This window comes from Atractosteus spatula, chromosome 11 (assembly GCF_055471065.1).
Source record: "Atractosteus spatula isolate fAtrSpa1 chromosome 11, fAtrSpa1.hap1, whole genome shotgun sequence".
NCBI lineage: Eukaryota > Metazoa > Chordata > Actinopteri > Semionotiformes > Lepisosteidae > Atractosteus > Atractosteus spatula.
The window spans coordinates 32530256-32542520 of record NC_142716.1 but is presented as its reverse complement, the minus strand read 5'-3'; the positions used below and the strand labels follow the sequence as shown (position 1 = coordinate 32542520).

Genomic DNA, 12265 nt, shown 5'->3' with positions numbered 1-12265 from the left:
GGGAAACACTAGCGACTAACGAAAAAACGAGCCGAAACAACATGCTTGTGATTGACTCTAGGTGCTCCAAATCCTACGCTATCTAGTGGCTGTTCTAGAAACTAGAAGTATCGAAGTGATGGTCACTCGACTCGCTCCATCAATCACGTGGTTTAGCATTAGAATAGTTTTAAAATGCATCATGTCAATCGACGTAATTCAACTGGCGTTTACCCCTCTTTTTGCCCATTGTGGAGTGAAAGTGGTTAGGGCCTACGGACACCAAAATCTGGCTCTGAGTATATGGCTGCATATTCCTTCGACCCAATAACTGAACGAAGTCTGTGATCCAATGAACTCACCAGACTCTTTGTGTAATCATTTGTGTTGCTATTGTCGTAGCCACTTTGAGTTCTTGCTTATTCCTGGGGTGTTCTGATTTCCCTTCTTCCTTCAATATACAGTATAAGAGAAAGGACTGCTACTGGATTACTACGTAATGCATGCTGGCCAGTAGAATATTTCACTTTTTCCTCCTGATGAACCCTTTGTTGTACTGACAGTATGTGTTGGTGTCCTTACCAAGCTAAATGTTGAAGTCCCGTCCAATAAATAAGGGGGCATTTTATTCCACATAAGTCCCTTCTGCTGCTGCCATCATTAGTGTCAACATCAATGAAGATGAACAAGCCAGTTCCAGAGACGGCCATGCATGTCCAGGCCATGACATTGTGATTTGAAATTTGCTTGCAAGTACAAGGATGAGCCAAGAGATTTTTGGAACAAAGCCTTACGGACAGATGAGACAAAGAAAAAAGGTTAAAGTGTGGATAAAGAAAGGAACTTCAGATGTTCCCAAGAATACCACCTCATCTGTGAAGCATGGTATTGCCTGGACATGCATGGCTGCCTCTGGAACTGGCTCACTTGTCTTTATTGAAGTAACTACTGATGGCAGCAGCAGAATGAATACACACCTGCACCTTTATTGGAAAATCTGTTTAGACTGAAACTGTCACGTTCGTAAACCCCTCCTCTTAAGGACGCTCCAGCCCTTCCTCATTTTTTACTCATCTCCCGCACCTGCTCCCTGTTCCAGCCCCCTTTTCAGTTCCCCTTAAAAGCCAGACGCTCACTCTATTCCGGGCTCTGCATTGATTCCCATACCAGGCGAGTCCGGGACCTGGAAGCGCCTGGTTCCATCAAGTTTTTACTTCCTTTTCCTGTTCCCGTGCTGGTCCCGACCTGGTTCCTGTTTTTAACCCCGTTTGTCTTGGATGGACAGCCCGGCTTTGGACTTTTGCCTCCTCTCGGATTCCCCCTTGGACTTATTTCTGGATTGTTTGCCTTGGCCACACCTTCCCCGAACACCAGTGCACCATGGACACGCCCCCTGTTTTCATTCCCAACTCCCGGATGCTTTTTTTCCCCCGTGTTTTCCTCCCTCATCCCCGGATTGTGTCGTCTGCATAGGGTCCAGAAAGAACGCTTTCGTTACAGAAACTAGGGCTTGTGATGTGTGTTACAGAATCACAGTCTGGGTATCGTGCTTACACAGTATTTTCTGCACTGCAAATTTAAGACTGGTCAATATCCTGGTATAGTGAATGTGTGTTTTTTGCACTGTTTGAACTACAGTCAATGTTCAGTTTCTTTCTCTGATGTATACAGAAAATTCTTTTTTAAGTAAGCTTGAAGGCAGAAAGCCTTTAATGTTGGTTTCTTTTTCGTAAGCAGCCACCTTCCTCCAATGAAAACTCGTACCTGACTTCGAAGGTGTGCCAGAATCAAAGATGGTAAAACGATTTAGTTTTTTATGTTGCTGTGTTGATCAAACTATTCTGCACCAAATCTGAAAACAATCCCTGGGAATTATTTCTGTGTTGCAGTACGTTTAATGCTTGGAAGATGCAACTGCTCACAATTCAGCAGTCAAAAACTGCAATGAATCCAGAGCATCAGGAGATTATAAAAGCAGTCGTGTATGTGATGGGTGAACTCTGCTCGTCCTGTGCTGGGACTTGAATATAGTTGCCTTAGGGCTCGGAGCCACACACACAACTGTAAACTCTGCTGCACCAAAAGACTGAGCAGAATTCTACATTACCTGGGATTCAAGGGGGTGACATCATATCTGTAACATGGTTTGTACACTGAGCCCTGTTAAATATTAACAAAACAAAGATCTGCACTAACAAGGATTTAAGAGGTTAATTCCCAGGATTAAGTTTGCGATTCTGGTACATTTGTTTTAGCAAATAGCCTGACTTTATAAGGCTATATCTGCAAAAGTAATAAAGATAAAAATGTTGGCTACAGATCCTTAAAAATCTTTTCTTAAGAGCTTGTCAGCAAGATTGATTAAATAACAGTGGGAACTAACCTTGGAAAGCCTGGTTTCAGGACATAAGGTTCTAATCTCATACTATGAAAAAGTCAACTGCTTCAGGCAGCCTGGGGCTAGGACACTGTCCTTCATTGCAGGATCACTCTCTCTGCATACCTGCCTCCTGCTCTGCTGTTTGGCATCCAGCTGACCTAATCCTGGGGCTCAGAGGAGAGCTGTGACATTTATAAGAGGCACACCACCTGATTGCAGAGGGCTGTCTGATGGGGATTAAGTCAGGGCAAGTCTCCTGTAGATTAGCAGGTCATACCCCCGCCGTAAGTCAACAGTAAATACACCTGCTAGCGCACTCCTGAACGAAGCTAAAGCGCAGGCTGCACTGTCGAAACTCCCCACCCCCTTCTCCCTCTCCCCCCTCCATTCCATAGCATTAGCACAGAGAGGATACAGCAAGGCACATAAAGAAGCTATTGTTAATGTCAGGACATGGCTGTGTGTTATAAATCTGCTGAAAACGAAAGTTCTGTAGCAGAGGATGACAATGCAGTGGATCCCAGAAATGTTACTGTATATGTTCCACATGTATGTCTGTACTTAAAACTAAATAATAGGACGGTACAGAGGAAATTATCTTATTAGTGTCCCATCTAGTAATTTAAGAAACAGAGCTCATTTCAGATCTGCCCATTTTAGCTCAGGGGCTGTGTAGAGTAGTGGGTACTGTAAGTGTCTGCACTGGTGGGTTGTGGCTTAGAGTCTCTGCTGCAGACATTGCTTGTTGCACCTTGAGTCCAGTTTCTGAAGCCCTCTCACATGTATGAATAGGGACCAGCATTTGCTTGGTGGGTACTGTGTTGGACTTGGCGTCCTATCTGGTGGGGGGGGGGGGTCATGTAATTCATTTACAAAAACGCCATGAAAACCAGGATAGGCTCTAGCCCAATGAGCCAGTCTGGCTTGAATATGGGAAGGACTTACCTGTTCTGATCACTATGAGTATTCTGATACAACAAGTTGAGTAATTTGGAAAATATGCCACACTACAGTATGTATCTCCACATTTTGCTACAGATATTTTGGCAGGTTATAAAGCTTGTGTATCTTTAAAATCTTGAGTTAAACAGGCGCAGGACCCTCACTTTCAAGATGTCAACTTCCACCTTGAAAGGATCTCACTTTCCTCTCACATCCAGCAAGGGTGAGTCAAGAGGGCTGTTGACATCATTGGAGCTTCAGAGAAACGCCACCTGCAGGCTCTCCCGTTACAAAGAGGCCTGATTCTCTGGCAGCTGAAAGTTTCTGCTCAGATAGAAGCTTCTGAGAAGGACACACCCTTTGCGACTGGAGTTTAAAAATGTTTCAGAACGGGAAATTACGGACGTGTTATTTAGACAGCTGCAGCCAACACATGGGTCATGTATAATGCTGGATTTTCCGAAGCCCCTCTGCCTGCTCTGTGAGGGGAGTCAGTCCTCGGGGGTTCTGGCTTTTACCTGCTTGAAGACGTGCTAGGGAGAGGCCTCCTCATGGCTCCTGGGCTCATGCTGTAGTACGAGGAGCTCTCCAGATCCGCCAGGGAGAAATTAGGCCCCGTCCCTGCAGCGATGGGGGCTGAGAAAGACAGAGAAACAACCATCAGGTGGAAGGTGAGCAAACCTTAACACTTTCTCTGACTGCCAGTCAAAAACTCATTCATGAGCTACACTTTAGTCATAAAGGTTCCCTAATTCATAAAAAATAACATGGTTTTGTTACTTGGAATAATAAGGAATAGTAACCTCCTACAAACCATCATTATTAAAGTGGATTATGTCCAGGCTGTCTCCTCACTTTTGAAAAACTCAAACCAGAATTCTACAACTCCTCTACAAGTCCCACCAGGGCTTTATATCTCCAAGCATAATTTCAGAACTACATCCATAACTTCCCACCTCTAACAATAATTTCAAACACTGAGTGGCAAAATCAACAGAACACTACAGCCTAGAGTTCCCTCAGATCAAAAAGGTTGCACTGCTTGTCTACACTGAAGTTTATGTGGAAATGTATGTTGCTGGAGTAACAAGGGGATGTGCAAAGCTTTCGACTCCAAAGGAGAAGAAACCGTAAACAATAAAAGCAAAAATCTAGCAACTCTGAGACCTGGAAAGGAAGAAGAAATGATTGTTTTCTAGAAAAAGGAACAATTTTGGAATACAAAATGGGGCTTATTTAACATTAGTGCCAGTTTCACCTTAGGTTTGTGACAATATAGCCAACATTCTCTACATTTTCACTTGAAAAAAAAACACCCATGTGTACAATACAAAGTTCCCTGTCTCATTATATTTTATGTATGCATAAATAAATAAAATCAAATCTGAAGTATTGGGAAAATAAGTAATAAGTGTTAGAAATGATGGTGCTACTCAATAAAATATGACAAGAAAGATCTCTGCCACCTGCCAACAGAGATCAGAATGAGCTGAGATGCCAAAAGCTGGTGTTAAATTTGCCCAGCACTTTGAAAGTCATCCTGCAACATTTTGTGTTATTCTTTAGTTTTTTTACTTTAGCTTAGTAAAACTTGTTACATGGGTCAGCCTTTTGTGCTGTGATTCCAGATGTCTTGGATGACTTGAACCACTGACTCCGTATTTCTGATATGGATAGGAAGATGTATTAAGTAGAAGGCTGGTACTGAATACAAATTAATAAGGCAATTAATAAGCACCCGCACCTGTAAGAGAGGACCGGATCCCCGTGCTATACCTCTTTAACATTGAATAGGACGTTACTACACAATTCGCCCAAATGGTTGACGGAGAGGCAGGCGCAAAACCTGACAGGAAATCAAAACTTTGACACACACTTGCCAAAGCCATAATTTCTGAGTCATCCCCTTCCTGCCGACTCCTCTTCTGAGAGTCCTGGGGGTTATTTACGAGGGGCTGTAAAGCTGATGAATTTGCATGGCTAATAAGTGGGGTGTTAAGTAATTTGTGTGAGAGCTAACCTGCACACGGGGCTGCTGTAATTCAGACGCCCTGCTGCTGTGAGACGGCCAGGGAGCCCGGCAGTTATGGGCTAGAAAAATGACCACACTGCAGTCTGTCTGACTTGAATGGAAATCAATCATAAAGGTAATCTGCAGCGTCTACCTCTTAAGGGCTTTATCAAGTGCTTTTGCTTAGGGGATTCCAAATGAAGCTTGTAGCTATCAAGACTGCATTGATCTTTCCCTCTCTCACTCTGTTCCCTTTTGCTCCTAAACCGAAAGTGCATTAGCAGAATGTTTCAATCTACTTATTAACCACTTTGCTGCAAAAGGAGTTTTTCTGCGGCGACTGCAGGTTGTACTTGTGCAAGCCGAACTTATACATTAGCCATGCAGGCTGCCCAGCGTAGGTCTGAGTCAAAGGACATCAAGCTGGGGTGACTGCGCAGGCAGCCAGCTCAACAAGAGCACTGGGGCTCAAAGTATTCATCCATACACAGCACAGGGACAGCAATATGAGAGGGATCAGGAGTCATATGCAGACGAGGGTGTTTTTTTATTTCCAAGCAACATCACAGACTGGTGTAAGTGGGCTGACTTGCAACTGATGTGCTTCCCAGCTAGTTCATCAGGACCAGAGGCCACAGAAAGCTGCAAGGGCTTCCTTTGAAAACTGGTCCATATTCTGATTTGCAAATTGACATCAAAAGGCTGCATCCAACTTCAAAACTGGATGATCCTCTCCACAGAACCAGCCCTTTTCATATTATAAGCTCCTATTTGACAGGCCCTGAAACCTCAGCCCCTGACAAGAATATGGTGTTTTGCTCGATCAGCTCCGGCCCCCAAGGTACTTCTTCGGTCTGAAAGAGTACAACTGAAAGTGAAAAAGGCATAGCCAAACGAACAGCCCTAAAACAAGCAAAGGAAATGCACATCCTGCAACCCCTGAAGCAGTGGTATCAAATGAAAAATAAAACTGCAAACATGGCAACAAATGGGTTCAGATCAGAACACAAAAACCTACGGTTACAAATAAAAGGAAGTCATTCAACCCATCTTTTCTATTTAGCTTCTGGTAGCTTTATTGATCCCAAGCTACATCCTGATCCCAGTGAAGAGATGCAACCTGAAGTAACTTTCTCCAAACACTCTAATCTTTTTTAAATGTTTCTAGATTTGGGGTTTCAGTTTGCAGAAGGAGAGTCTGACTTCTTTGAACTTTCCTTTGTAATTTGAATCACCCCTCCAGATCCGCCATTGCTGTAGGAATCATGTTGGACTCTTGGCCTTCCACACTTGCCTAGGTTACACCACAGTACTTAACCTTGAGACTCAACCAGTCCAAATCACAACTTGGAAAAACCTCTGAACTTGTCTGTGAACTTAGAGGAAGAGCAAACTGGGGTCCAGACTTGCCAGGGTTTGGGGAGGAGAACGTTTTGGCAGGGTTGTTATTCTAAAATGGCTTTTTACTCTACCCTCTGTCAGAGCAGTTGAAGAGTGTCTAAGTGACTCAGTGCTGCAAGTGCAAACAAAGTAAGAAAGGCCTAACACGAAAGTGCCACTGAACAATACAAATACCAAGACAAGACTGCACATTGCAATACTCAAGCGTTCTACAGAGAGTGATACTCATTCCAACTGCAAGATCCCTTACTCATGGCCAGAGCTTTTATACATTGTTATAGAAGCATAAAAACTTGAGTTCAATTATATGCAAAAACAGTGCTTTTCGGGGCAATTTTCATAGTTTTGTCCAACCTTCATACGATCATCGCTGTGACACGCCATGACACAGGTCATGTCCTCACTCATGGTTGCGACCTCCCACATTGTCAAGGACCAGATTAAGTTCCAACAAAAGTGAGTAATTTCATAAAACCACAAAGCAGCATGGTGTTAGTGGTAAAGCCGAGATAAACCATAAATCAAGAATCACATTTTTCTAAAATGACTCCTTTTAGTAATTTTTTCATCTTGACCATCATTAGTCATTCAATGCACATAGCACACCGATGACACTTCGATGATGACATTCAGCAATCTGGACAGGTCTTACAATTATCCCAGCAACTAAGCTGGAAAAGCTTGTGGCGTCTGGGCTAGGCCTAGGATTCCACTGGGCTCTGATTCTCCTCCTTTATTATTTATCCTCTATTCCCTTTTCATCACATGTCTCACATTTCCAGTGCCAGTGTGGAGTTTTCAGCACTGCAGGCTGAGCCAATTCCTGGTGTCCCAGCCCAGACTGAGGACCCTCTGCCAGTTTTGACAGTACCTTTAATAAAATTAAAATAAAAGCCCTTTTCTATAAACAGCTTCTGGGAGGGATTGCAGGTAATAAGAGAGGAGTGAAACTACCACCTTTGTGCGGCTCTTTGTGAGACTGAGATCCTGAGATTCTTCCGTTTTTTTTCCTCTGGGGAAGTGGGAGGCAGATTAGAAACGGATACAATTTGTTTTTTTTTAAAATAAAAAACAGAAGGAGAAACAGCAAAGCCTGATAAAGGATGACAAAAAGGAGAGGGAAGAGAGACAAAAGACAAGTGTGAATGGAGAAAGGAAACAACAGGATGAAAGCCAAGGTTCTACAGTATATCAGATCTGGAGGTGGAAGAAAGATGGCCGACATAAATCAAGAGTCGATTAAGGGAAGTGTTCAAAAATTCAAATGAATTTGTTTTTTAGATTCCTGATACATCCTGTTGTGCCACCTTTCCATATCCTGGCACAGCCTAGTGAGGAGCGGTAAGACACAGAAAGAATAAAGCTTCTTCTATGACCACATTTATGCCTGGCATATAAGCATACCAAACCCTGGGAAGATGGCATACTTTATTAGGTGTGCTTGCAGATTTCCAAAACAGGGGGAAGTGCATGGAATGTTTTGAGCTGACAGTGTAGGGCATCTTCTAATCTCTGCATGTCAGACAAATGACCCACAGCTGCCTCTGCAGAGCAGGAGCCCGAGAAATGAAAGGGCGGACCCAATCTCCGAAATTACCCGTCGCTATTGACCGGCCAATTATGTGGAGTTCCATTTACAAACGTAGCTAACCGCTAACTTTATGGAGACTTTTGTGCCGCTTTAATAGGATATTGATCGACAGAAGCAGATTCGATTGGGCTGCCACTGAATTGTGTAATGGCGCACAAAGCCAAGGTCAATGTGAGAGCTGAGCAGCAGAGTCTGCAGTCCATTCAATACCATGACCTTTAGTCTCCAGCCGCACATGGGGAAACTGCACTGGCTCTGCCTTTCTGCTCATTCGCCTAATTACATCATAAAGTCACACAATGGCACACACACACACAGATACTCACACATGTTTGCATGCTTATGCAATTCCCTGAAGTTGCACACAGCAAAGCTCACGGTAGATAGTTGCAGAGATGCAGTGGCAGGATTGTACTAAACAACAAACAGGGAAACTGCATCGCCAAAGAGCAGACGAGTGGTTTCATTCGCGTATGAAAAGAAAAAAAGCTGAGGAAAAGATACAATTTAAATTCGGTGACTTTTGACTGCCAGTGGAGTTGAACTCCCAGATCCTGTATGGAAGACATTTCACTAGAATTGCTAGAGAAGAAGACCTGTGCTAAGAAAGAAAAAGTAAAACCAGAGGGAAAGAGATGAGCAGTTAAAACAAACTCGTTTCCAGTTTTTCACAACTAACAATGCAGGGAGGGGCTAATGAAGCAATAAATACAAAAGTCAATTAACACTTTAAAAGCAGCTCAATTTACCTGAAATCAAGACAAAGCACACGCGCACCACAGATAACAAAACCTTCTGGATGTCAGCTAAAGTACGATTTACGACACACACATGAGCACACAGGCACAGCTTTGAATTGTGTTTTGGGCTAAAAGAAGTTCCCAGCAAGGAACCTGCGTCAACAAAAGAGACCGGGAAGGTCCCCCCACTTTCTCGCACACCCCCAGATTCTGCAGGTATCCTTGTCAGCCACGCTGCACCTTCGGAAGGGGTAAGGCAACCACTTCTATCCAAACAAACATGCCTCCCCCGCATTCCCCCCTCGCACCCCTGCGTGCACTGCCACTCACTGGGCAGGCCAGGATGAAAAAAATTGAAAAAGAGACTTTCAATTTCAGTGCTCCATCCGGCATATGCCACCCAGCTTTTCTTTTTCTTCCCCCATGTCACAGATGTTAGGATAAAAGCCGCTCGCCTTTCAGAAAACTGGATCAATTATGCATATTCCTTAATCTTGTTACGATCATAGGCCTCTGATGCAGGCAGCCATGGGGGCACTGGCTGTGCTAATCGTGCTAACACATCTCCCCCCCCCCCAGTCCGTCCCTGAGCCCCCTCTTGCACCTCTCCTCCCTGCTCACTCTCCCACAGTCACCCAGCAGCCACAGCACCCCCCAGTGCTCAGACACTTCCCCTTCCAGATGCTGCCTTTGTGTGCTCGCCGGACCCCCCCCCCCCCACCACACACACACACACACACACACCTCGCTCTCTTGCTGTGGGTGCTGCTGCTCAGTCCCTGGCAGACCTGGATTAGGTCGCACCAGAACATGATCAATGCACCTTTGATCAGGGGCCTGTGAGTGCTGACAGGCAGTTTGAATTCGCTATTGTTAGCGGATATTGACAGGCTGTTATGGATCTGGCTGCGGTCTGTCAGTCTCCGCGGTGGATGTCTGCAGTTTTTAAAGGTCAAGTGAAGCGCCACTCCTGCTTCCTCGTCCCCCAGCAGCCTTTAACTACAGCAGAACAAGAGCCAAACCTACAGTAAACTCAACCCCCCACCCCCTTCTTCATCTGCCCTAGCACACAGGGTGCAACAGCATCACTGTCAGACGGTGTCAGGTCGGGAAACTCAAACTGCCCTCATCTCAGAGAAATACCGTCTTTATGGTCGAAAACTCTTTTTGGATGTTTCTTCAAAGAACCCAAAAGTTAGTGAACAAACAAATCCATGGGAAATGCCCAAGGAAACTTCAAGACCTATTCAGAATGTGTTTATGGCCATGCCCAATTTTCACCAGTGTTCTTCTCCTAAGAAAATGCTTTTAAGATAACACCCCTCTTAGCCATCTCCGATGAACAACCCTTGACCCATGCCAAGTTTTAAATATTAGCACTTGCGGACTAATCACAAACGCAGAGCTAAACTACATGTGGACATTTTTCTACAGATGGAACGTTTTCTTAAAAGTTAGTTACTCAACTACTAATTATCCCTCAATACACTGTGAATAAACAACTGTAACTAATATTATCAAGCATTAAGCCACAAAACTGAAGAAGAGTAAACACAATTTTCAGTGGTGTTTATTTTGCAAACAGAAACAGATGCGCTCTGCTAACAGACTTGAGCAACACAGTGCAACTGAAAATACACAAACATCTAGCAGGGAAAAAGGGCAGTGCTTGCTCAGCTGTAATTAAAAGTGCAATGGATTGTTAGGCATTTAAATTGTGTTTGACACAGACTGCTGCTCCTGATCACACTACCGGCTAAAATGTCAGGGATGTCTCAGCAAACCCACCTTCATATGTATGATAATAAATCTGATTTTGCATCAGTTAAAAAAAATAATCAGACCGAATTATGTTCCCAAAATGTTTAAATTAAATCCTTGTGCAACATCTCACTATTTGACATATACTGTATACAGTGTATAGTATACTGTGCACATGGTATTTATAGCTGTATAAAATCTGATTCAGTTCAATGATGCTGTATGTGAAGAATGTTAAAACACTGGTTAAATGTGTCAGTGGCTGTAACACACTATTAAGTCTGGGACCTGAACCAGTACTGTCTAGTTTCAAGGAGATGATGTTGGCATTCCCAGCTGGGTCAGTCTAAATATATCTAGAGAGCAGCTTTGGTTGTCCAACACACAAAAACTATATTTAAGTTCTGACAATATTATGCAATGTCTAAGCCTGGCCTTTTCTGAGTTTTGGTGTAGTCCTTGATTTGCACAACACAAGAACACGTTTCCTATTTTTTGTTGAACAATATTAGGAAGAAAAGCAATCCAAAGTAAGTCAGAGAAGGTACTGTTGCTTATAGCCTTTTCAGAAAGAAACTATTCTCCACATATAGACTGCATCAGGTTTGTTCCCTGATTTTTTTCCCAAAGAGCGCACAGACAAGTTTGTAAGCATCTCTCAATTCTAAAAATCCTGTCACCTGATTCCTTCTACAACACTTTCATTATGGGATGCAGTGAAACACAGCGCATCCCTCCTTCCAATCAGATAGAACAACATAAGCAGACGTCCAGTAATGTAGAGTATCACATACTGTACAGTGTTCTGTTTTCTGGATACGAAAGACACGAGCGTGAGGGACTCAAAATATTTTCAATTTTGAAAATGTAGGTGAGCACAGCTCGTAGCAGTTTGGTTAAGGACCACAGAAGGAAAATAAAGCTTTGCTATGACAGGTATATTGTAGAAAACTGGAAGAGCAGCTTAATTGTTAACAATGTCCATTGACTGACACTATTACAACAGTATGTAAACCTTTTACCATATTGTATATCTCATTTCTAAAGCAATTACACATTACACTTTTATACAGAACAACTTAAATTTGATCCAGCTTACGTATCTGGGTATTTTAGTGGAATAATTCAGCATATGTACCTTGCTGAGTACTTTGTGGTATAACTACAGAGTCTTAGCAGGGATTTGAACCTGCAACCTTCCAGTTACAGTATAAGTCCAGAACTCTAACAACTTGCACCACAATACTACTGAACAAATGAGGACGTATTGTCTAGTGTGGTGGCATTTTCTTCATGGTGTGAGCCCACTTTAGCACTTTAAGAACTGGAAACCTTTGAGTTATCTGAAGGAAAATTACATTAAGCCATTGAAAGTAGGGTCTCATTTCAAAATACAATAGGAAACGCAATGTCGGTTCTACAATAGAACTCCCAAAAGGAAAAGGATCCACATTCTGCAC

General features: G+C 43.3%; 1 protein-coding gene across 10 annotated transcripts in view; it reads right to left on the bottom strand.

Annotated features, from left to right (window-relative positions):
* The window catches only part of nfia (nuclear factor I/A), a 205887-nt gene that overhangs the window by 55103 nt on the left and 138519 nt on the right, over positions 1 to 12265 (bottom strand). For all 10 annotated transcript variants that reach the window (XM_088927539.1, XM_088927543.1, XM_088927540.1 and 7 more), the window contains exon 5: positions 3820 to 3937. In XM_088927539.1, the coding sequence (XP_088783665.1) occupies positions 3820 to 3937 (118 nt within the window). The remainder of the gene's footprint in view (positions 1 to 3819; positions 3938 to 12265) is intronic.